General features: G+C 34.2%; 1 protein-coding gene across 1 annotated transcript in view; it reads left to right on the top strand.

The window, feature by feature from the left end:
• The window catches only part of CFTR (cystic fibrosis transmembrane conductance regulator), a 152,578-nt gene that overhangs the window by 109,159 nt on the left and 16,584 nt on the right, over nucleotides 1-26,835 (top strand). The window contains exons 22-23 of the mRNA XM_006910578.1: nucleotides 11,766-12,008; nucleotides 23,184-23,339. Coding sequence (XP_006910640.1) covers nucleotides 11,766-12,008; nucleotides 23,184-23,339 — 399 coding nt within the window. The remainder of the gene's footprint in view (nucleotides 1-11,765; nucleotides 12,009-23,183; nucleotides 23,340-26,835) is intronic.

Genomic DNA, 26,835 nt, shown 5'->3' with positions numbered 1-26,835 from the left:
TCACACATTCAACTTTACTAGATGTTCTTAAATGTCTTGTATCAATTTATATTGCCATCAAGAGAGTATAAGAATTCTCATAGGTTCATAGCTATGATATGCAACACTTGATATTGTTAGGCTTTTTAATTTTGGCAATCTGATGTGAGATGATTACTAAGGAAATAGGGCAGCTTAATACATATTTATTGGCCTTCAAGTTTACCCTTCTGTTAATTGCTTATCCATGTCGATTGCCCATTTTTCAAATAGACTAGGTTTTTGTCTTAATTGATTTGTAGGAGTTTATGAATTCTCTATCAGTTGTCAGTTCTATAAATTTCAAACATGGTGTCCCAGTCAGTGGCTTGGCTTTTAATGAAAAGATTTTAAATTCAATGAAGTAAAATTTATTAATTTTTTTTAGGTTTCACACCTTTGGTATCTTATTTAAGAAATTCTTCTCTATCTTGGGTTTTCAAATTTATCAGCATTACATTTTTAATATTCTTATTTTTAGAATTTCCACAATCTTTAGTGATAGATCCTTTCTCATTCTTAAAGTATTTTTCATTGCTTTCTCTCTTTTTCCTTGATCAGTATTGACACACATTTGTACACTTATTGGTATATACAAAGACCATATTTTGTTTTTTTTTGTTTCTCTTGTTTCCCTAGAATGCGGTGCCTTCAATCACGTTTATGAGCTTAACATTGTGTCAGGGGCACAAATCCCGTGGCAGCAAAAGGGAGAGATAAAAGAACCAATGCAAGCTTCCCATTTTTATTTAAAAGACAAATACATAATTTTCAATCAGACTATGTAGTTTGGATGGCTTAATAATCAACTTTTATTGGTCTATCTGGAGTACTATATTTAAAATTAGTCATCCATTGCTGTACTGGTAGAGGGTCAAGAAACTCATGTTGAGAATGACTGTATTATTACAGCCCAAGTTCCTTTACCCATCCTCTGAGAGAACGCACACATTCTCAAACCACACACATTCATTAGCGGTGGCATTTGTATAATTAATTCCTGTTAGAACAAATATCATTATAAAAATATCTCTAAGAAAAAAGCACCTAAACCTTTTAAGGCCCTCTTTTGCTCATGTCTTAATATGTTATTTAACCATATATTTCCATAAGGTATTTTTATTTCTCTAGTTTTTCACATGGGCATCCTGGGCTTGGTGACCTGTGCTTTGACATTGTATCTTTCATCTCCTGATATAAAAGGATCTTTGTAAAGAACTATTATGTTATAAGGTAGTCTATGAAAAGTGTCAATATTTGCATTTGATCTCATTTTAAAAAGTCATGTTCTTTTGTTTGAATATCAAAATGATCATGTTCGTTTTTATTTCCCTGCCAAATAACACAGTGGTCTTTCCTGGGCCTTTTTAAGCATTTATGTAGATATTAATTTCCATCATATTGCTTTCACTCATGCAATTGCTAAAGTTATACAGTAATTTTTAAATTTTCACCTGGCATATGTTGAAAGTAGGAGGAGAGATAGCTATGTCCTAAAATTTCACATTTGAATGATTTTAACAATAAAGTTCCTTTTGACTTCTGAAGTAAAAACTCAATATGTTCTCATTTTACTTTTCTGATGTGTTAACTGAATTTAGACCTGAGTTTAAGATGCAGTAAACAGAGTGTTTTATTTGATACATGCTTTTAGTTGTTCAGTTCTGGGCTACTGATTTTAAAAAATCGTTAGACTTGGAAAGAAATTTCATTTCCTTAACCAGCCTAGATCAGACGTGAACAAGAGTCAAATGTCAACAGAACTATGAAATTTTAAAAATGGCAATCTGACTTTTACTGCTCATCCATCGCTTATACCCAGGTGCCTGGCTTTCATTAGCTTTCAACCAGTAAAGGTAATATTTGGATGATAACACTTTCTCATTGCTACCACTAGCACTCGAAACTAGCCAACAACTCTTTTATTATATTTTCCTAATAAATTCTTTACCTTATTCCCTGAGGTAGTTCTTTCTCACCTTTTGTCTCTTCTCAGATACTCCAATAATTCCACTTCCTGCACTTTCAGCTAAAGACCTTACTACATACTTCATAGGAAAAAAAAAAAAGATGCAACCAGAAATAATTCCCTCATTTCTGTCCATCAGTTGTACCGCCCTAGTGCACCTCTACTCATATGCTCCACCTTTCCTCTGTGTCTTTGCTCTTATAGAAAGGCCAGTAATATGCAATTAACTCCTCTTTGTGGGATCTTTCTCTCTAGCTTAAAGCTACCATCTCTTGATCTCTAGCTTGTACCCTATTTCATTGATGTATTTACAGCAAAACTTCTCAAAAGAGTGCCTGTTTCCATTTTCTCTTCCTCATTTCTTCCATAGCCTACTTCATTTTATTTTCATCACCCCCATGACTCATTACCAATATCTTGCCAGAGAGCCAATGTCGTTGTCTCCCTCAATCTCTCAGCAATATGTATGCCATGAACAAATCTTTCTTCTTGGTATACTTCTCTCATTTTCATGATGCTACTTCCACCTGGTTTTCCTGCTACTTCTCTGGTTCTACCTTACTCCTCTTTGCTGGTACTGGTTCTTTTTACAGATCTCTACCCTTCAGCTATATCCCAACCCTCTTCTATCCACACTCTCTCTAGCTGTTTTTATCTAACTCAGTGCTTCAAAAACCATCTCTTAATGAACCACACATCCATATCTGTAGTTTAGACCACTCTCCAGCTCTCTAAATGCACATACAACTACTAATTTGACATATCCATGTATTCATAAAACACAGTGACAGAATGTCTTCCTGTAGACTTGGCATTTTAGGCCATAAGTTTTTGTCCAGAATGTCCTCAAAATACATATGAGATATCAAGAGACCATTAAAAGAGAACAAAATGTCTGTTCTACCTACTAATTTGTCTAACTTTATGTAGCAAGTTGGAAAAAAAAAATCATCTGAACATTGTCACCTTATGAACAATATACAGCAGGTTCTCAAATAACATTATGTCATTTAATATCATTTTGTTATAACATTAATGAGGTGCTGTAGGAACTTAACTCTTGTTAATATTAATTAGCCTATGGTAAAATTGGTTTCATTATACATCATTTATTTAAAGTCATAGAACCTAATGATGATAAGTGAGGACTTACTTAGTTTGATTGTGAATGACCTCAGAAATTATTTAAAAAATAGTAAAATTATCAGTCTCTAATTTAGTAATTCCCACTATAAGCCCCAATTTCCAGTTAGTTCAATTGATATTACAATATTTTAAAAACTTTTATTTCTAATTCATTCTTTATTTTAACATGGATTGTATATATGCCTCTCTATTCATTTCAGTTGTATATCTCATATCATTCTGTAAATGGGCTGAAAAGAAAAGTTTCTTTTAACTCTGTATCTCAAGTACTATATAGATTATAGTTATTATTGCTAAAGCAATTATATTGAATATTTTGCATTCTTAACTAACAAAGCTGTGTACTAATTTATTTCCTATGGATTCACAAGATGCCTGCCATCTTTAGTACCGTAAAGCTTTCTTTCTCCTATGAGCTACATAAGCATTTTGTATCTTAAATAGGCAATGGACACCTAGATTTCTGCCTCCATGAATGAATGGAGATTAAATAAACAAATAAGAGCTAAAGAGTGTAAAGGTGATGTTTCAGATTAGCAGTATCAAGCCACCTGGTGACTGACATCTTGCCCACACTCATAGTTGCATTGTTTGAATGAGGCAGTTGACTGTTTATGTCTTTTCAGGGCTATCTACCATATAGTGAACTTGACTAAAAGATCTGAGCATGTGAATATTATCCTGCTTCCTTAATTCTCCAACAGCATCAGCAGATAAACTGTCCCTGTTGTATTGTGTGTTCCTAATAGCTCAAAAGGAGGGAAGCCACTAGGTAAGCAGGGAAGATGGTACATCTGCAGGGCTCATGTTTAGAGTCTAGTTAATGGGGCTCCAGAAAGTTCTTGCAAGATTGATGCAATTTGAGAAGAGTTTTCTGTCAATAGAAACTCTCTCTGTTTCTCCTTTGTCCTTTTATTGCCTTGTGTTTATTTTGGGTTCCAGTGAAGATCAAGTGACTGTACAATGACCAAAAAGAAACCTGATGGAAAGAGAAAAGGACAAACGTGGATTTTCTCCGCTGCTTCTGATGCCTACTCCTCCTGTGTTGAAAATAGTTTCTGCTATAAAAATCTGAGAGGAGGATTCATTTCTCCTAATTGTTTGCCTCCTTTTAATGGCCTATTTATAATATCTTTCTTCTTTTTCTTTTTTCTTTTTTTCAGTTCTCATGAGTCCTTGTGGTGTATTTTCCTCTTGTGACCTCTGTCCCAAGATTTCTTTCCATCTAACTATTGTCTTTCCATCCTGCAGAATGGTTTTCTACTCTGCATTCCACTCTGGCCTTACCACCAAGAAGCTATGTGGCCTTGGGCAAGTCATGCCCCCTCAAGGGCTTCACTTTTCTCATTTGTAAAATGAAAAAGTTTGGTTAGGAATTTTCTAAGGTTCCTGTCAGCTCTGACGTTCTCTCTCTTCTGCACCATTTTTGTATGAAAGATTTCAACTCTTTTGCTTAAATATTTTTTTAAAAATTACAATTGACATATAATATTATATTAGTTTTAGGTATACAACACAGTGATTAGACATTTATATAATTTATGAAGTGATCACCTTGATAAATTCAGTACCCATCTGACATCATACATAGTTATTACAATACTAGTGACTATATTCCCCATGCTATACTCTACATCCTTATCATTATTTTGTAACTACCAATTTGTACCTCTTAATACCGTCGCCTTCCCCTCAATCCCTCCCAAATCCGGCAACCTCTGTATTTGTGAGTTTGTTTCTGTTTTGATTGTTTGTTTATTCTGTTCTCTAGATTCCATATATAAGTGAAATTATATTACATTTGTCTTTCTCTGTCTTACTCCACTCAGTACAATGCCCGCTAGGGTTCATTCTTCTTGTTACAGATGGCAAGATTTCATTCTTTTTATGGATAAATAATATTCCATTATGTATAGATACCAGCTCTTCTTCATCCATCCATCCATCTTGTTTGTCATGTATCAGGCATTATTCCATATGTTCATAGGAATCACACATATCTGCCACTCTCCTTGAGTGCTGAAGTCCAATGGTTAAGTTATTCACCACTGAAGTTGTCAGAGCAGATCAAACAACTCTGAACCAGTGTGTTTCTAGAACCAACCAAGAGAAAGAAAGTGCCATTAATATGTTCTTGAGTCTTAAATTAGTAGGAGAGCTTATGAGAACCCTAAGTGATTGCTGGAGTGTTGAAAAGCATGGAAAATTGATTGGCTTTTGTGCTTGTCACTTTAACTTCCTGGGTTTAGATTTTCTCACTTATACCAAGAAGGAATGTATTAGATCAGAGGTTCTCAACCTGGCAGCATGTGAGGAACTATAAAATTATAGATTACTCAAGGTCCTCTAAGACCAATTAAATCAGTTCTCTTGGTCAGGGGCAGGGTATCTGGCCATGATGTCTATTTTTTTTTTTAAGTATTTCAGATGATTCTAATACATATCCAGACTTGTGAATCACTGGAATAGATAATCTCTAAGATTCATTTTAGCCCTGATTTTCTGTGAGTCATGGCAGGGTATCAGCAAACATTTTCCATAAAGGGTCAGATAGGAACTATTTTTAGTTTTGTGCGCTATGTGGTCTCTATGTCAACTACTCAACTCTGCCTTTGTAGAGCAAAGCAAATGTAAACAAATGGGTATGGCCGGATTTGGCCACAGAGCCACAGTTTTGCTGACTTCCGGTCTATGGGATAGAGTTTACTTTGGAATTGCTTAATGATGGCCTGTCATGTGCTTTTTAAAAAAATAATACAAGATAGAGTGTAAGTAAGCTCCAACTTGAATAGTACATTCAGTGAGTGATGTCAGACTTTTCACAGAAAAGGGTAAATTTGACTCTGCCTTTGCTTGTTGACACACTTAGTACCATGATTATTAAAGTTCTTAATTATTGAAAATAAGCATCAACATATTTAATACCTCTTTGTTTACTTAGGACAAGTCTTTTCGTTAGTTATAATGGATCGTCTTTCTCTTATGTCAAGAACATACTATCTCTGTAACTTCTTTCGGTCAGAAAAAGTAACAATGACTTGCCATGCGATTTGCCACAGATCAGAGCATGCAAACCATTTACGTAGATAGCAAGCTACAATAATTTACTAAGGGTTAGAGTTTATAGTATACTATAAGTATATCACTTATGCTGTTAATGTTAATAATTTATAGCAATGTGTTACCTTTTTATGTGCTCTACGAGCACAAATGATAGACACAAAAAGGTAGAGTTTTAAGAATATGTTTTGAACAGAGCCTGTTTTCATGATAGCCATTATCTCTTATCTGTGTACATGGCCTAAAGATGATGCCAATGGCTCTAATATGGCCTTAGGTTTTGGGTCTGTTTTAGTGAGTGCTGAAAGGCAATTAGTTTGGGCCTACCAGGAAGGATCCATGATTTAAAACATTTTTATCCATCCTTTTATGTATTTCACATTTTGAAAATTTCTCTTGGAAAATGTGATGTTTTTCACATTGTGTAAATTTTCTGGTTGCTTCTCTTCACATTTCTTATGATCTTCCTATAACAATCAATTATGAAACCTCTTTACAGTGTTGCCAGTCAGAGCTCAGACTCATAAAATATTTTCTGTTATCATGGTTTTGGGGGTATTATAGCATGTAATTTTGGTGTTAATGAGTAGATTTGATGCTGGTTTCTAAACAACCAAAAGGATAAAAGGAAATAGAACAAATAGTTTTATAAAATAGTTTGACTTCTTGACTCATTCTGGAAAAGGTCTTGAAGACTTCTTCCTTGTCTCCTTTGTCAACAAAATTAAAAAAGAAAACCAGGAATCATTTTTCTTTTTTTACTTAAATATATCCCTTATAAAGTAAGGCTACGATGAGACTGTGGAGCCATCTTTTTGCTACATTCCCATCACACGAAAGACTTTTTTTCTCCTGATACTTAGATTAGTAACTTCAGACATTATTATGAAGATGAGACTCAATTTTAAAGATTGACTCAGGAGAATTTTTGGAGCATAATAAATTTGAATAATGAAACCAAAAATTTAAAGCAGATGATTCTCCAGCAAATACCCCACCTCGTTTTGCCTAAACTCCCATTTTATAGAAATGTATACAGATTATATCAAGTTTTCCTCTTCACTTGAAGAATGGGTTCAGTGTCTCAGTGCTTGAGTCTTGTTTTGGTTTCATCATTTGGTTTCATCATAATCAAAGAAAAGTGCTCCCACCTAAGCTGAGGATGGCTGCAATAAGACTTTGCTGTCAGTGGGCCAGACAGAGCTGCCTCCTCATTCCTCCTCCCATAACTCTTTTCTATGCACAGGAAGCAGCAGCTTAAGGTTAGGAGTTTGTCAGTTTACAGCCACTCTGATAATTTCCAAATCTGAATTTCCATCCAACTCAACCTAGACAGCAGTTTTTAACATGTCACCTGAAAACGTCTAATAGACCTTCTAAATTAGAAAAAGGATTATCTTAGGTTAAAAGGCTCAATGAAAACAAACAAATGAAACTAGAAATAGTTTGGTGTGTTGCAACTTCCTTCTCATCCAAATAGCAATGTACATTTTCAGGCAAAAAAGCTCAGGGGTACAATTGCAGCCTGGATTACCTGCTAACTACACACAGCATTGCCATTCTCCCTGCACAGACACTGCTTTCTGCATGGGAGGTGGAACAATGGACTCATTCATAATTAACAAAGATTTTTTAAGCTAAGCACTAGATAGGGAGGATATAACAAGGAATGCTTTGAATAAGGTTATTGTCATAGGCGCAGTGAGCTTAACGTGAAGCCCATGAGGCATAAGCTACAGGTCCTCTCACTTCAAAGGCCATATACTTACTTATATATGCATAATTTTGAATCATTTTCTTAAGAAGAGTTCCCCAAATTACTTAAGTTTCAAGTTCCACAAAGCCTGGGCCAACCCTGGTCACAGATATGAATCTTTGGCTATGAAATCAAGTGTTCAAAAACTATGTCTTTGCTTTTGCTATAGTCGAATTTATTTTCCATTTGAACACATGTTCTACTAAGTGGAGGGAACAATCAGAGATATTGCCAGAAGTGAATTGAAGTTCTGAGTGGAGTTTTCAGAATGCAAGATACTAGGGAGAGGGAGCATCTGGTCCTAGGTTAGGCTTGCCATGCTTACTGTCTCTGAGGCATTGCAGTTCCTATCTGACCTAGAGGTGTACATTGAGTCTTTGTCCTTGTCCTGATTTTGAGTTCTCCTTTGATGAATTCTCTCTCAGGTCCTTCCATGCTCCTGAGTGATGGAAGACCCCAAGGGCTCAAAAGACTGTAATTATTTGTCTTTTCTTCAGCCCACTATGGAAATACAGAGAAATCTGGAGCTGTGTTATCCATGTCTAGGCATGCCAAGCAACCATGCCCACTCCACTGCTCCCATGCTATACCAGGCACTGGAAGCTTCTCTAAGGCATGCCTGCTTCCTGGGCTCCACCTTGAACTGAAGCACAGGCCTCCAGTGTTCTAAAATCCCAAATCTACTTGAGGATAAAACCAGTGTTTGATTTCAAGGCAGGACTACTTTTTAGAGGAACTGGTGTCTTGGCCCTTTTGTTACCCCCATTTATGAGTCAGATTGTGGAGTGAGGAGAGGAGTTATTTCTCATCCATATAAGTTCGTCTCTGGCTACTGTTTTTGTATTAACACTGTGCTTTGATCTTTCAGGCTTTGGCTTTTGAAGCTTAAAAGCCAATATTCATGTGGCTTGAAAATTTCAAACTATTTATCTCTGAGTCCAAAAGCCAATTTTCAAAACGTGAAAGAATTTGTTTTTCCGTGCTCTGGTTCTGATGTAGCTTCTCCTTTAAGAGTCAGTGGAAGTAGAATGTGCAAACTGGAGAGCTTATGAGGTACGAGGCATTAGTTAGTAATTCATAATATGATCTTACCACATCATCTATTCATTCATGACATTTTAGTGGCTGCAAAGCTGACCATAATACAGGTGTCTGCCCTAGCCACCTTTTCTTCCCGTCAGAAAATGTTCTAACCCATTGAATTAAATGAATGTCTACTCATATGCTGTGGATGAGTACCCATTGTTCAAGTGAACTTGCTTTTGGTCAGGGTAACCTGGCCATGCTCTAAGTAACTATAATAGTCTGTCCTGGGTCATTTTAAGCAACTAGACTGTATGAAAAATGATGAGTTGAAAATTTCATTTTCTCTACATGTAGAGCCAGGTGGGTGGTAGAGTAATCAGGGGGATTATTTCATAAACTATATAAATGTCTAATGTACTGTATACCTGAAACTAAAAAAAAATTTTTTAATTTAAAAAAGGATAAAATTTTATTTTCTAAATTCGATAGGTATATTCCATTTGCCATATTAACATTAGAAGTTCTGGACTCACCCTTAGAGACAAATTAGCCTTACTAATGGAGGATATAATTTGCTGTGCTCAAACATAAATTCTTACACAAAAATTTGTATACTACATTTCAGTGCTGCCAAAATTGTGGTTTTGAATGTCGCTTTCTAATAACATTGCATATAATTTTGGGTAATTTAGAAAACAATACTTAATTATTTTATTTAAATATTTAAGTTTGAATGTATTAAAAAATGAAGAATTTTTGTTCCATAGTGTCTTTCTTGACATTCTAAAGCTCTTAACAAAGACGAGTTTGGAATTCTGCACAGCACTGACATGCAAAAATGTCAACAGTCTCAATTGTATTTGATAAATTAAGCTACATTTCTGCATATTTCTTGATTTCTCATTTTAAGAGGGTGATAGTCCTGTTCAGGATAAATACAATAAGAGATTTTAAATACATTTGAGCTCTTTCTCTGGCAGTTCCATGTCAGTGGTAGTTACAACTCTAATTTGTCTTCTAAACCTTATATAGACTAGCAGCATTTTGTGTAAATTAATGACAGTGAAAGACTATACTTTAATGCAAGACTGTACTTTAATTCAAAGTTAAGAAAAAAATTACTGAATCAGGATTTAACAACCCCCAAAAGTCATCCAGTATTTGGAGCTTAAAATATTATGTGTGGGAGCAATAGTGATTATATGTCTTTCACTTCTCCTAGAGTTATTTATGATGGATGTGGGCTTTGCATATTTTTCACTTCCATTAACAGTGGGTTTGACTTAAAAGGATTATTTTCTTGAATCTTGAATAATTATTGAAGATAATTCCAAGATATTTCCAAGATGGAGGATGCTGAAACACAAATTTACTACATAGAAAAGAACTTCACAAACAGCAGGTTTAATCAATGGCATGTGAAAATAGGCAATACAATTAGATGTGCTAAGCTGGAACTTTTAATGTTCAATTAAGAATTAATATCTAAATTCCTCACCTTCATTTTATGCTAAAGATAAATAATTTTTCCGTTTAACTTTTATAATGAAAAATAGAAGTAATAGAAGCAAATGCCCCAAATGTATTTCTTCCCATCTGTGTTTTTGTAAAAAAAAAAAAAAAATCGTTTATAATAACCTAAACCTTAACTAAAAATAAAATTATACTTTAACATTGTAAAGGAGAAAGATAAATTCTTTACTGAGTAAAGCTAGACTCAACAATCACTTTTAAGACAAAAAAAAAGAAAAGCAGTAAATTTCTGTCCAGTAAGCTGTTAACACCTGGGAAGAGCTGAGTCACGAGATCAAGAATGATATCTTTTAAAAATAGAAATTGAGTGAATTCTAAGTTTAAATTTTTTTCTTTTAATTTATTCATATATATTTAATCATTTGCATATTCATTCTTTATTCATTAATTAGTTTTTCAAAAATATTTATTGGGTGCCTTTTATATGCCAGGCCATTTTTAAAAATCATATTTCAAGTTCCAATAAGTAATGTAATTATTCAGAGAAATATGTTCTTGTTAAAGAATTTAACTAAACACCTTTAAAATATAGTTGAGCTCTTTTATTTCTATTAAATACATTAAAGATGTTCTTTATTAAATGTTACATGAATAAGTTTATAAGGAGATACATATTTAATTTCAAATGCAACCTTTTTACGCAATCATATTTTGCTCAGCAATGGAAATTGATCTTTAAGTAATTTAGATTAAAATGTAATTATTTAAGTATAGATATATGTCAATGATTTAAATTTGCTTGATGACTATTGTGAAGTTATTCAAAATTTACTAAATATCAATAATCCACTTACTACCCAGCTCACATATAGAATTATAAACATGTATTAAGGCAGTGCAAGAGAAAGGCAAGAATCTTCCATAGCGGTTTTGAGATGTGGATCATTCTGTTATAATAAACTAATACAACATTGTGCATTGCTGCTCAAAGTAGAGAAAAAATTTTCCCTTGACATCATCTATTCCCTTGAATAAAGTTTGGCTATTTATGTGTGGCTTGCATAACTGAGAATTAAGTGATCACAAAAACAAACAGGTCTATCCAAAGCCTATTTATATAAGTCCTAGTTCCCTTTGGTTAAGCTTTTAATTATATCCAATTTATTTCCTGTTAGTTCATTGAAAAACCTGACAAATAACCAAGTGATGACTAGCTAGAGTCACATCCTACAAGTTCTTCCTCAGGAAACATCAAACTTATTATGACATTGCCTGCAGCTCTTAAACAAAAATAAAATACTGTTATTTTTATTTTAGATGCGATCTGTGAGCCGAGTCTTTAAGTTTATTGACATGCCAACTGAAGAAAGTAAATCTACCAAGTCCATCAAACCATCCAAGGATGGCCAGCTCTCTAAAGTTACCATTATTGAGAATCAACAAGATGACATCTGGCCCTCAGGGGGTCAAATGACTGTCAAAGACCTCACAGCAAAATATGTAGATGGTGGAAATGCCATATTAGAGAACATTTCCTTCTCATTAAGTCCTGGCCAGAGGGTAAGTTTTAAATATATCTTGCCTTGTTTGACCTCTGTTCAGTTAGTGAATCTCAGTGGCCTAGAGTGTAAGTAGAATCCATTTGCAATACTTTTATTGTAGAGTAGGATCCATATTGAACATACAAATTTCAAGTTATTATATAGTCATTTTTTTCATATGAAATTTAGTTTCAGAGCCTTGAATCTATATAATAGGTTTATTTTAAATGTAATTCCACTTGCAGAATATCTAATTGATTGCTAGGTTACTAACTAAAGAAACCATTAAATAAACCAAAATTAAATCATGTTTTAGATTTCACATCTTGAAACTATCCTTCATTTCAGTTAAGAGGAATATTTTGTCACTGACTCCATGTAATGTCTTCTTAAATTTTACATAATTTACTCTCTGTAAAAGAAGTGGTAATTTTTTCTTAGCATTTTTTCAGTTCATTTGTTTAGTTGGAGTTTTCATCGAGATATTTTAATTAATTTACTTAGCAAAATTTTTTACTTAGCAAAATTCTATTATTTTTACTTAGCAAATAATTTACTTAGCAAAATTATTATTTAATAAGCAAAAATAACTGTGCATTATTTTGAAGCATTCCTTATAGATCCCAACACTGGACTGAACACCTAAAAGGTACTCAAATATACTGATTCTGGAATTGATTCATGGAGAAAGAGATGGTCATTCTCCTCATATTATGCTCTATAAATGTGGTTTAATATTGTCTTCAAATCCCATATTCTGGGCCATTCTAGAAGTCTACACAGGTGTATTATATTGTTTTGATTTTTTTTTTTAAATCGAGATAAAATACAAAATTTAATAAAATTAAAAAGAATACAGGAGAGCCATTTCTTATGAAAGCTGAATTTAAAAACATCACGTCTTTGTGTTTTAATTTTAAATAGAGATTTTTTAACTATTGAGATAATGGTCAGTATTTTCTTAGGCCACCATGACTATCACTGCATAGGAAGAGACTGTTATCACTTGGTTTTACTCACGGGCTTAGGAATATTTGATAATTTAATGTACTGGATAAAGTTCTGTTAAAAAGTATAGAATGAGCAAAAAGTCTCTGCATACCATGCTAAAAGGCTTAAAATGCTACACTAGAAATTTTGACTCACTTTTTCAGTCTTACAGTTGGGATAAATAAATTCACATACTATTAAAATTAGCTATTGTATTTCTTTATATTACATTATAAAGAATAGGACTTTTTTCTTTTTTTCTTTTTTCTTTTCTTTTTTTTTTTTTTTTTGAGAGAAAACAATTTTAAATGGGCATTAAAGGAAAGAATTAGGATTTTTAGGTTGAATTTGCCCCTGGATGTTTGTGTTACATCACAACCCTGATGAAATCTCTGTGATTTTTGACATTTTTGCTTTGTTTTGAACTCAGAGAAATGTTAGATTTATGCTTTGGAACTATGTAAAATTAATGCCTTCACTCCTCCGTGAAACTGCGAAAAGCATAATTAATTATTCTCTTTTGCTTTACACATCAGTGAATGCCCCCCTGGGGTCACCAGAAATGGATGCCTACAGTGCTGTCATCAAGTTATAAACAATAGAAACAAATAGATTGATATAAACTAGGGTGAAAAACTGTGGTAAATGATTTGCTTTCCTACCTCCTGATATCCTTTCATCCCTTAGCTTTACCAGTGCTCACTTGCCCATGCAATTAAATTCAGCCTAATCCTGGTAGAGTGACAGTTTGCAGAGTCCTCATTCCCCTGATGTGAGAGTAGTAATCAGAGACGCTATAAAATGAGGAAGAAACAGTACACTCAGGCATTTCATTTTCTCTGAACCTATTTCTAGAAAACAGGCCATGTGTATTCAGTAACTGTTCTTTGCAAGACACTTTCTGGGTGCCGCTGAGGAATTAAAAATTACATAAAACTATGGATCTTGCCATTCAAAGAGGGAGACTAATGTTTATTGAGTGCTTGTCATGACATAAGCACTATATAAAGATCTTTATTTGCTATCACATTTGATCTGATTATAACTGCAAAGGTAGATATTATTACCCTCTTTGTGCCCAGTGGAAGAAACTTAAGTTCAAATAAGTGAGTGAAGTAGCAGGAAGTTCAATTAAGTGAGTGAAGTAGCAGGGATCTTAAACCCGGGTATGTCTGACTTCATAGTTTTTTCCCCCCACAAGTTGCCACTGCTTTTCTTAAAAGAAGAAAAAGAGCAGAATAAGGGAGAGGGGTGAGGGGGCAGGGGGCGGGGAGAGAGAGAGAGAGAGAATATTAATCTGTTCCAGAAGATGACAGTCTAAAAAGAGAAGTGTGAGATCCAGTAAGAGCTGAGGCAGATTCATTGTGAAGACAACAAAGCATAAGTTTCAGGGAACTTCACTTGTCTGAACCCCTTCCAAGGCCCTGTTCCTAATTTTGTACTTATAATTTTAATCTTTATTTTAGAAAGAAGCTCCCCCTCTAAACTATATAAGCTTTAGAGGCCAAAAAGACCTTCATTATACCCTTCAATAAAAGATATACAGGTAAAATGCTAAGGCAATTCGGAAGACGAAGCAGTTAGTGTTCATTGGCTGGTAATTGGGCTATTCAGGGAAAGTTTCCCACAGGAAGTGGCATTTGGAATGAGAATGAGACTTTAATTGTGTATTTGAACCAGTAAAGGAAGGTGAAGAAAAGTGCTATAGGCAGAACGTAATATCATGCGACATGGAGCATGTACAGAAAACAATTACTGTTTCAGTCAGATCGGGGAGGGCATAAAGGATATAATGAGAAACAAGGTTGGACAAGATGATGGAGATTATAAAGCTTAAGCACCAAAGCAGTAAAGGAAGTTAACAGCTCAGAATCCTAATAGATTTTGCTACTAAGTGGTATTTGATCATCTTCAAGAGCAGTGGTTCTCAGAGTGTATTCCCCAGACCAGCATCATCTGCATCATTTGAGAATTTGTAAGAAATGCGTATTATTGAGCCCCAGCCAGCCCTATTGAAAAAAAAAAAAAACAACTTTGGGGGTGGGGACAGTGGTCTTTCTTTATCACACCTTCCAGGTAGAATTGGTGCATGCCCGCCCAAGGGTGAGAATCCTTGAGTTCATCTAGTGTAGAGGAATGAGTGTAGAAGTTCAACTGCAAAGGGTTATTGAAGGGATGAGTACTGAAGTGAGAAGCTGTCTAGAAAACCAATGTCTGTGGTGGAAAAGAAGAAGTAAGAATATCCATCTAAGAGGATGGCTACATGGAGAAATTTGACTTTTTACTCTAAAGGAATATGTTTTTGTTCAAAACAGAAGGAAAAGAGAGAAGTGGAGTTAGAAACATTGAGCAAAGAATTGAGAAACTGAAGGTGTTCATATTACATAGCCTTAATCTTTTAAGTCAACTATAATCGAAGTCATGGAAGTTGAGTACTGTTAGTCCTTCGACTTCGTTCTTCTCCTTCGATATTGTGTTGACTATTCAGGGTCTTTTGCATCTCCAAATAGACTTCAAAATCAATTTGTCAGATCTACAAAATGACTTACGAGATTTTGATTGGGATGGCATTGGATCTATAAAGTTGGAAAGAACCAACATCTTAACAGTATTGAGTCTCCTTGTCTATGAACATGAAATATCTTTCCATTTATTTCATTTTTCTTTGATTCATCAAAATTTTGTAGTTTTTCTCATCTAAATCTTGTATATATTTTCTTAGATTTATATCAAAGTATATCATTTTGGGGAGGGGATGCTAATATAAATGGTAATGTGTTTTGAATTTCAAATTCTCCTTGTTCATTGCTGCTGTGTAGAAAACAACTAATTTTTGTATGTTAACCTTGTATTCTGCAACTTTGCTATAATCACTTATTTCCAAGAGTTTTATTGTTGATTCTTCTGGATTTTACACAATGTCACATGTGCATAAAGGCAGCTATATTTCTTCCTTCCAATAGGTATGCCTTTATTTTCTTTTATTTTTCTTATTGCATTATCTAGGACTTTCAGTATAATGTTGAAAAGGAGTGATGAGAGGGGACCTCTTTGCCTTGTTCCTGATCTTAACAAGAAAGCTTTGTGTTTCTCACCCTTAAGTATGATGTTACCTATAGGGTTTTGTAGATGTCTTTATCAAGTTGAGAAAGCCCTTCTCTATTCGTAGTTTACTGAGAGTTTTTATCAGGAATTGACATTGGATTTTATCAAATGAATTCTGCATCTATTGATATGATCCTGTGATTTTCTTATTGATCCCATTGATATGATAGATTATATTAATTGGTTTTAAAATTTTGAACCAACCTTGCATATCTAGGATAAATCCCACTTGGTTGTGGTATATAATTCTCTTTATATGTTGTTAGAATCTATATACTAACATTTTTCAGATTTTAGTATCTATGTTCATGAGAAGTATTGGTCTCTAATGTCTTTGACTGGTTTTGGTATTATGTCAATGCTAGCCTCATGAAATGAGTTAGGAAGCATTCCCACTGCTTTTATCTTCTGGGAGAGACTGTAGTATAGTGAATTGATGGAAATTTTACTTTAAATGTTCGGAAGAATTCACCAGTGAGAATTTCTGATTTGGAAGATATTAATTATTGATTTAATTTATTTAAAAGATATATGCCTATTCAGATTGTCTGTTTCTTGTGTGAGTTTTGGCAGATTGTGTCGTTCAAGGAATTGGTCCATTTCATCTAGATTATCAAAGGAGTAGACATAGAGTTGTTCGTAGTATTTATTATTCTTTCAACAATGAGATATGTAATGATGTTCTCTCTTTCATTTCTTATATTAGTAATTTGTGTCACTCTCTTACTTAGTTAGCCTGACTAGAAGCTTATTGATTTTATTGATCTTTTCAAAGCATCAGCATTTGGTTTCATTGATTTTTCTCCAATGATTTCTTGTTTTCAATTAAATTAGTTGATTCTACTCTAATTTTTATTATTTCTCGTTGTCCTTTAGAATTAATTAGCTCTTCTTTTTCTAGTTTTCTAAGGCAGAAACTTAGACAATTTTAGATATTCCTTTTCTAATTTATGCATTTAATGCTATAAATTTATGTGCTCCTTTTGCTGCATGCCACAAAGGTTGATAAATTATATCTTAATTTCTATTTTTTTGAAATTTTAAATTTCTCTTGTTTTCTTCTTTGACCCATGTGTTGTTTAATCTCCATGTATTTGGATTTTCCAGCTATCTTTCTGTTATTGATTTCTAGTTTAATTCCTTTATGGTCTGAGGGAAGACATTGTAAGATTTCTGCTCTTTTAAATTTGTTAAGGTGAGTTTTATGGTTCATAATGTCATCTATTTTGGTGAATGTTCTCTGTGAGCTTGAGAATAATGTGTATTTTGTTGCTGTTGGATAAAGTAGTCTATACGTGTCAATTATATCCAGTTGATTAATCATTCTGGAGAGTTCAACTACATTCTTGCTGATTTTCTGACTGTCGTATCTGTCCATTTTTGATAGAGGAGTATTGAAGTCTCCAATTATAATAGTGGATTCATCTATTTTTCTTTGCGGTTCTGTCAGTTTTTGCCTCATGTATTTTGATACTCTGTTGTTAAGCAAATACACATTAAGGATTATTATGTCTTGGAGGATTGAACCCCTTTGCATTATGTAATACTCCTCTTTGTCCCTGATAATTTTCCTTGCTCTGATGTCTGCTCTATGTGAAATTAATTTAGCTGCCTAGCTTTCTTTGATTAGTTTTAACTCTATCCCATACTTTTATCTATATGTGTCTTTTAATCTCTATGCACTTCTCTCGTTTTTGCAATGTTAATTGAACATCCAATGACTCCATTTTCTTTCCTCTCATCATATAAATTATACTTCTTTAAAAAAATTTTTTGTGCTTGATCTAGAATTTATAATATACATTTTCAACTAATTCATGTCACCTTTAAATAACTTTATAATGCTTCCCAGTTACTTCAAGTATGTCATTATAACAAAATATTCCCAGTTCCTCCCTCTTGTTTCTCGTATTATTGCTGCCATTAATTTTACTTATACAGAAGCATATATATAAACATATGTAATTAAATACATTGTTACTATAATTTTGAACACACTATTATCTGTCGGATCAATTAAGAATAAGAAAAATAATTTTTTTATTTTATCTTCACTTATTTATTCTCTGATATTCTTCCTTTCTTTATGTATATCTGAGTTTCTGACTTAAATCATTTTTCTTCTCTCGAAAGAACTTTTTAAAACATGGCATTTGTTGTGCTTGGTGTACTCTGAGCTTCCTATGCCTGTGGTGTAGTTTTTAACATTAATTTTGGGGAAGTTCTCAGTCATTATTTCTTGAAATATTTATTTTGTTTCTCTCTTTCTTCTCCTTCTGATATTCTCATTACAGATATCATGCCTTTTGTGTTATTCCACAGTTCTTAGATATCTGTTATTTTTTTTTTAAGTATTTTTTTCTCTGCTTTTTTGTGTGGAGGTTTTAATTGTCTTCAAGCTGAGATTCTTTCCTCAGGCAAGTTCAGTCTACTAATGAAACCATCAAAGTCATTCTTCATTTCTGTGACAGTAGTTTTTTTTTAATCTCTAGCATTTGTTTTTGATTCTTCATTAGAATACCCATTTTTCTTCTTATATTATCCATCTGTTCTCACTTTTTCCATTAGATCCCTTAGCATATTATTCATAGTTGTTTTAAATTCCCAGGTTGATAATTCCAACATTTCTGGCATATATGGATACATTGTTACTATTATTTTTAACACAATCTGGTTCTGATGCTTGTTCTGTCTCTTCTAACTGTGTTTTTTGCCTTTTTAGTATGTCTTGTAATTTTTTGGTTGAAAGGTGGACACAATTTACTGGATAAAAAGAACTCTAATAATTAGGCCTTTAGTGGTATAAATTTTGGGGGAAAGGGTAGTGTACTATAGTTCCAGGATTAGGTCTTGGTCTTTTAGTAAGCCTGTGACCTTGAGTGGGAACTTCCCAAGTACTCTCAGATTTTTGTCCCCCTTAGGTGTAACAGGATGGCTAGTGTGGCCTGAATTTAGGTATTTCCCTTCCTTAGATCAGTTAGCTTCTAAAAATCATTAGGCTCTGCTAAAATCTTTTCTCTTGAGGAAGTCCTTGTTAAGAAGAACAGAAAGCTCTGGGATATTGCAGAATTTTTGCTTTCCCCCTCCTCCTGCTGGACGCACCAAGCAATGTTTCTGTGTTCTTCATTGTGACATGATGAATCTTTTTAGGCTCCTGAAGGTAATACTCAAAAAAGTGTGGGCCCCCCTATGAATGGTCTCCTTGTTGTTTTTTACTCTCAGACTTGTCCACACTGAACCTCCAGCAATGTGTCAGTTATCGGTTAGGATTTTCTACCTTGGTTTCTGTGGAGTTTTCTGATTGTGGGTTTCTGCTTCCTTAAGTTGTGATTCTCTGTATCTACGTGTCTGTCTCTCCGTTTTTCATGGCAGTGGTTTACTTTGTGAATTTATGCTCTGACAGATGTAAGAAGCATTTTGATTTTTTATTTTTCTCAGCTTTTAACCTGTTATTATGATGGAGTGATAACATCCAAGTTCCTTATATGCCAGAGCAGAAACTGGAAGTCCTGTTTTTTATCTTTTTATCCCTTTGCTTAGCACATTGCCAAGCTTACTATATGTTAAATTCATGAATTAATGAATGACATAACTACATCTAGGTCATATGATTGATTAGAGTAGCAATTGATTATTAAAATGTTTCTCTGAGTGACTCTCTTAAGAATGTCATTTCTCTCCCTTGCCCTTAAAACTAGTAACATCATCTTGCAAACTGGAACAGGATGCCCCAGACATAATTCTTGCATGCAGAATTAAGAAGTAGACTTAAATTGAGTATACTATTTTGATTATCCAGAAATCCTGCAAGCTCAGCAGTAGTCTAATCCATCTTCTTGGAAAAAAAAAATTGAAAAGGACTTAAATGGGCATTTTTGTCTGATTTTTAATGGACTTCAGTGTTCTTAGTTATATGATGTGTCAGAGTCCATTCAGGCTGCTATAACAAGATATCATGGGCTGGGTAGCTTATAAATAACAAATTCATTTCTCATAATTCTGAAAACTAGTAAGTCTAAGATCATGGCACTGGCAGATTTCTCATAGACTTCTGTCTTCTCACTGTAATCTCACATGGTGGAAGAGGTAAGAGACTTTTCTGGGACCTCTTAATAAAGGCACTAATTCCATTTATAAGGGCTCCACTCTTTTGACCTAAATACTTCCCAAAGACCCTACTGCCTAATACCATCACATTGGGGTTAGGATTTCAACTGTGAATTTGGGAAAGACACAAATATTCAACCCATAGCATGGTGCAAAGATGAAAATAATATTTTATACAATAACATTATTCAATTTTCATATTAAAATGCTATGTCCATAGCAATTGCCTTAGGGAAAAGATGTTCCATTAGTTTCTTTGCTCTTAATTTAGGCCTTTAGTTCATAGAAACTGCACTTTAAATTTTATTTTCAATGCATGAGAAATGTAGCAAATATTTACAATTTTTACTTTAAAAAACTATTCTTTTCCAATCTCAAATAGTTTATTTATTTATTTAGCTAAATTTTAATATCCAGGTCAACTTCCCCCAACTAGAATATCTCTTCCTTTTTTCCTTTACTTTTCCTCACAAAATGCAGGCCGACATTTTAATTTGGAGCCAGCTCTTTCATGAGAAACCTGGACTTATCAAAATGCCTCAGATATTATACTGTATATATCACAGTACTGGACAGTCCTCTGATTAAATGAATATTTAATAGTACTTCAAGATCTATGTTTTGGGGTGAGCTTACCTGCCTTTTCCATTTATAATATCTTCACACTACTGGGATGCCAGAGATAATTCAAACAATATTAAAGGTTCAGATCATAGCAGCATGAGCGCCTAAATGTCTACTTGATTTGTTAAATACTTACGGAATTCTGTCTTGATAAAAATGGGTATGAAGTAGCTGAATTATTCAGTAACTTATAATTCTGGCTTCCTGAAGAACATATTCTCAAGAATTTACATTAAGAATTATGTTAATAAAAGAGATATGTCAACATATATAAGGTACAGTTATTATCACTTTCGAGATCTAAATTTCATTTGATTTGGCATCTTGATTTCTAGAGACAACAAGGAGATGAAAAATGATTACAACAGGTTTCAGTCTGTTACAATATTAAAATGATGAATCAGTTACTCTGAAATGAATGTACTATGAGTGTTCTATTCATGGTACAATGCAATTATAGCTAGCACCAAATCTAACACTGTTTAACTCTCCACATAATATTTTGACTTATCTTGATCCAAAATTCTCAGAGAGGAGGTGCATTGAAGTTACTAGAAAACACTGACTTGGAATAGGGTAGATCTTAAAAGCTTATTTGCGGGAAGTACTCTGGCTTATGCAACAGATCACTGAGAAGCCTGGAAAAACAAACCCCGGAAAAGAATCATTAGGTGCCAATTATATAAACAACAAGAAGACTTTGTTAGGTATGAACCAATAAGATTCCTTGCTATTGAAAAACATGTCAAACATACTGTAATACCAGTAGTTTAATAATATCAAGAAATTAGAGCAATAGCTAAAATCTTTAAAGCTAGACAAAAGATTTACAAATTGCCTCTCAATCCTTACCTTTGAAGAACTTATATTCTTGGGTTAAAACAAGCAATAATCAAGGAAAGAATTAATAAAATAATTACTAATTGTGGTTAGTACTGTGAAGAACCTTAAAAGGGTGTTGTGTATAACATTTGGTTTGTCTGATTTTCTTAGTTGTCTCAGAGAACAAACATTTGTGAAAGTCCCATTAGAAAGCTCTTATGGAAGAAAGACAGTTGTGTCATTATTATTTACTAGTTTATCCCAAAAGCCTAGTTTATTACCAGGTTCCTAATAAGTGTTTAATAAATTATTATTATTATTATTATTATTATTATTATCCTACAATCTAAGATTATTAGTTGTTTTTTTTGTTGTATGCTCTAAAGTATTTATTGTGGTCCATAAACTGATTCTGGTTTACAAACTGTTACTGGTTTGTGATGACATAAGTATGAAAATTGAGAGTAAGCATTTAGAAATTCATTTTTATTATCTATTTTTTAAAATACTGATTTGCAGTGGATTGGAAACTAACTAACTAAATAAATAAATAACTGACTTTACCACAGATAGTGTGAAAAGCACTATTCTAAAAGACCATTTGCTCAGCTCTCCTGTAAAAAAAGCTAAATAATAAAGAAATAGGAATACTGTAAGAGGAAAAAAATGAACGTCTACTTAGTGCCACTAAATGTTGGTCAGTGTATTCAGTATTCAGTTAACGACTGCAGGGATATTAGGTTCCACTCAAAGCACCTTCCTCCATGTGCTGGATCTGAGCTGACATAAGAGTAGAGTCGGGCTCTCTGTGAGTCACCTGCTGCACCTGCTCTTCCCCTGCAATACATGGAGTTCCCACTTCCCTACTACCCTCTCATGGTCTTTAGGTAACAACGGTAGTTTTTTTCTTTTTCTTAATACTCTTTTTTTTTTCTTCCCCAAATCCTCTTCTTGTCCATCAGAGTAGATATAAGAATTTGGGAGGAGTAGCGAGGTCCAACTGGCCTTCTCTGGAAACATTGATTTCACTGAACTTAGTCTGGTTTATTGTCACGCCTGAACTTGATGCTTGCTTAATTTATTAAGGACAGTATCTAAATGTTGAAACTGTTTCAGATTTTTTAAGTTTTGAACTTCTATTCATGTTTGGAACTAGATCAAGCTATTGTATCTGCTTCTGGCTTGAGCCCACCTTTAGAAATGATGTGCATTAAGACACTGTGTCTTTGCTTTTCCTTGATACAAAATGAGTATTTTCAACCTTTTTGCCATTAATAAAGGTCAGTAATAAGTGAAGCCAGCATCAGCGGTCCAATTCCTTACAGCCAGTTTCTGTTACGGGGTTCTTTTGCTCCAGATCAATATTGGTCAGAACTGGGGGTGTACTAAAAGGTGGGAATAAGTGAAAAATCTGCCCCTGGTGATGATTGAAAACAAACAAACAAACCCCAGTTCCATAAGGGTTTATTTTGAAGTATAATACCAGATTCCATTTAAGGTAGGGTATCTGTATGCCACAGGAGTAATTCTATCACTTATATTCTAGGTGGGCCTCTTGGGAAGAACTGGATCAGGGAAGAGTACTTTGTTATCGGCTTTTTTGAGACTGCTGAACACTGAAGGAGAAATCCAAATAGATGGTGTGTCTTGGAATTCAATAACTTTGCAACAGTGGAGGAAAGCCTTTGGAGTGATACCACAGGTAAGCTGGAAAGACTTAGCTAGAAAAAGAAGTGACAGTGCATTTTTACCACCATTTGACATTTGTGCTCAGGAAAATATATTTATTTTATATTTCTGCCTCTTTTTTTCATGCAATGCAGTCTTTTCATAGAAAGAAAAACTATCTCTAAAAGTGTAGACGTCTCTGACATCCAGTTATTGAAATATTAATAGTTTGATAGCCTTTCCCAGAAGACACAATGTGCAGTGAGAGCATGAGGCTTTTGTTTTTGTTAGAGCTCCAAGTTAGCAATCACAGCGGGTTGAGAAATGCTTTGCAAGATATAAAAGATGCTGCTGAAATAACAAATACTTGGAAGCATGAGATAGTGGAATTGAAAATAAAAGTAATGATTGTTTTTTGTTCTTTGGATAAGAATGAACCAGGTCAGATTAATCTGTAGCTATTTTTTTTTTAAATGTCAGTCTTTGACTTGTGTCACAAAGGATGTCTAGCCTCACTGCTTAGTATCATTCTGTTATTGTGCAAGAGAACTTCTTACACATGAGAGAAATAGCAACAGTTCCATTTTTAAATGATCTAAATGGAAACCAAGGATTGTTTTTACTGGGATGAATCTGAAAGGCATGTGTGGTATATACTAGCCTTTGCTTTCATCTCTACGGATGTAGTCAGTTTTAATGATCACTTTGCTCTCTTTGTTCTAATGGCACTGAATCCATTCCACTACCATGGTACTAACAATTCTCTACTTTTAACACAAAATTAAAATGCTAGGAGCGTCTCCAGGTAGACTGACTATAAATCTAACCTAAGAATAAAGCTTGTATTATTTGATGGATTATCTTTGTGAAACATTTGCTTCTTTCAACTAATGAGGCAGTAAATATTGTAACTGCTAGACTGATGCTTTTAATTCATCTGTCTGGACTTTGCCATGTTGCCAGTTGCTTAATCCTGGTTGAACCTTTGAAAAACTACTGTTTCTTCAGGAAAAAATAAAAGAGATTGTCAGATGATCTAGAGATAAACAGTGGGAATACAAGTATCCCGAGGTGATAGCATTAGGCAAGATAACAGTGGTGAGGAACACAGAATAGAATCTGGTTGTCCTGGAAGCCTTGCTGTTCAGTTGACTCTAAGTCTTCACTAACGAAGTTTTTGTTTTCTTGTTGTTCTTATTCACAAAAAAACTGCCCATTAAATAAGCAAAACTCTAAAAAAATAATTTAAATTTCACTGGGAATCCTTTAATTGATCTGCCATGTGATAGAGAGGGGTTTTTTTGGTTTGTTTGTGTGCTTTTATTGTGTGTTCTATTTAGGGACCTAAATGTGCAAGACCTAGGGGAAAACTCAGTGAGCCTAAGTTGTGAAAATTCTTTATCTTGCCTTTCTGCCAAAATGAATCTTCCAAACTTGCCTTTATTTAATTTTCTCTCTTCTATAGCTTCAACCTTTTTATAAACTAAACAATAAATGCTTTGAGATATACCTTTAAAAATATATGATCATGCTAATGGAAAAGCTTCTCATTGTACATGTTTATGGCCCTGGTTTCTGGGACTGTCTCCCGGTATCACGAGGATATCTATAGACAGAATGTACTATTTCTTCTACAGTGACATCTTGAGAACATTAAGTGAATACCTGAGAAAGAGAGGAGGGCAAATTCCTTATAACCTTTTTAACATCCAAACCAAGAGATGGTTTTATTTTCTCAACTTTTCTTTGAAAGTTCAAATTACATAATTTTTTCCCTTTCCTGGAGTTTGATCTTTAAAAAGAAAGAAGAAGGAAAAAGGAATTTTAAAACCCTAAAATAACTACTTTTGTTTGCTTTTCTATTTTTTTCTTCCTTCCATCTTTCTGACCTTACAAAGGCGTAGTTCCTTCCAAGATCTCTGACACTGAGACATCAGAGATCTCTAGGTCAATTAGTCACTTGTTCTCAGACACATGAAACAGGAACTTTGAACAAGAAATTTTCCCTTTCCCTCAGTGATCCTGAAACATCAACTGTGGAATCACAAGGTGTCATTAGTTTTGGCAAGTTCTTGCGGTTTGTTTTTCCCCTGTTCTTCTCTCCTGTAGCTAGAAAGTAATCTTGGAGAATGCACTGGCCTGGAAAACAAGGTATTGTGTACATTTCAAAGTGGAGCCTTCTTTAGTTTGTTCTACTTTACCTGCAAGCTCTGAGGACATGGAGAGGAAACAATAAGGCCTGGGGTTGGAGCCCCATCAGCTTAGGCAATTTGAACACTGAGACTTAAAATTGCTCATTATTTATTTCAAAAATAATTTTGAAATGTATATTTAAAGTTTTAATACAAATTTGAAAGGCTGCAAGTTATTCTGTAGGAATGACTAGGCCTATTCTTGCAAGGACACTTTATGATCTGAAACTAATCCATGCCCACGTGTGACTTCCGCTACGGACTTAGAACATCTTTTGCTCTGAGGGATATCAGATGGGGCCAAAACACTTATCTGTAGATCTCAACATTGGGAGCGTAGCAGCCCTCATTCAGTTTAACAATAATGAACAATTTAATCATTAGTTCTATATGCTTAAAATGATAAGTATAGATTTTATAGTTACATAAACAGTATTGAGGTCCTAATCCAAACTATGAGCTTCCAATGAAAAGCTCGAAATTACACTCATTGCTGTAAGTCAGAGATCAAAGGAAGAAAAAAAATGATAAATACAGGTAATTAAGTGTAGTTATGGGTCAAGGCACAGGCTAGTCAGGGAGCGTCTAGTGTAATTATGAGAGAGGATCCAGCTCCCAGCCCTGTCGTCACTGCTTCCACGGAGTCACTGTAGCCTTCTTTCATTTCTACTCCCACTGCTGTGTTTTTCTTCATTGTCTTCTTCTCATCTCTCCATTATATGTTGCACAAAAATTAAGATTTTTAAAGCAACATTCCAATTTTGTGATTTTCCAAGCCAAAAATCTTTTTGGGCACTCCTTCCTTCACTGAATAAGGTCTAGATTCTTCTACTTGTGGTTTAGGTCCCTAACAGTCAGGTCCCAACCCAACATTCAGATCCACCACTCTTAACATCTGGGCACTTTTAAGTTTCAGTCTAGCTGGACTTACTGTTCCATAAAAGATGCCTCACTTTTCTCTCTCTTTGCCTCTGTTTATGCATTTCCTCTGTCTGAGACAATCTTCCTTCACCACAGTCACTTTGTCATTACAAATGTTAAACTACCAGATGGCCCTTCCTTCCCCTGGTGAACCCTGACTCTGACCCCACCTCTGCACTTCCACGTCCCAGTCCCAGATGGGATCTAGAGCTGTGTTAATAAATCTCTACTGGAACTTCTCTATGTCTTGTATTAAAATTACCTGTGTGTTTTTTAATGTCCACTCAGTGTTGTGAGCACTTTGCAGACATTCTAGTTAAGGACGCAGGATTTAAACACAAAATTATCACCAATCAAAGAAGACTAGCTAAAAATATATAAATATATATAAAATAGAAATGCTAAATAAAACAGATT

Source organism: Pteropus alecto, unplaced genomic scaffold (genome assembly GCF_000325575.1).
Source record: "Pteropus alecto unplaced genomic scaffold, ASM32557v1 scaffold22, whole genome shotgun sequence".
Taxonomy (NCBI): domain Eukaryota; kingdom Metazoa; phylum Chordata; class Mammalia; order Chiroptera; family Pteropodidae; genus Pteropus; species Pteropus alecto.
This window is presented reverse-complemented; position numbering and strand designations above follow the sequence as displayed.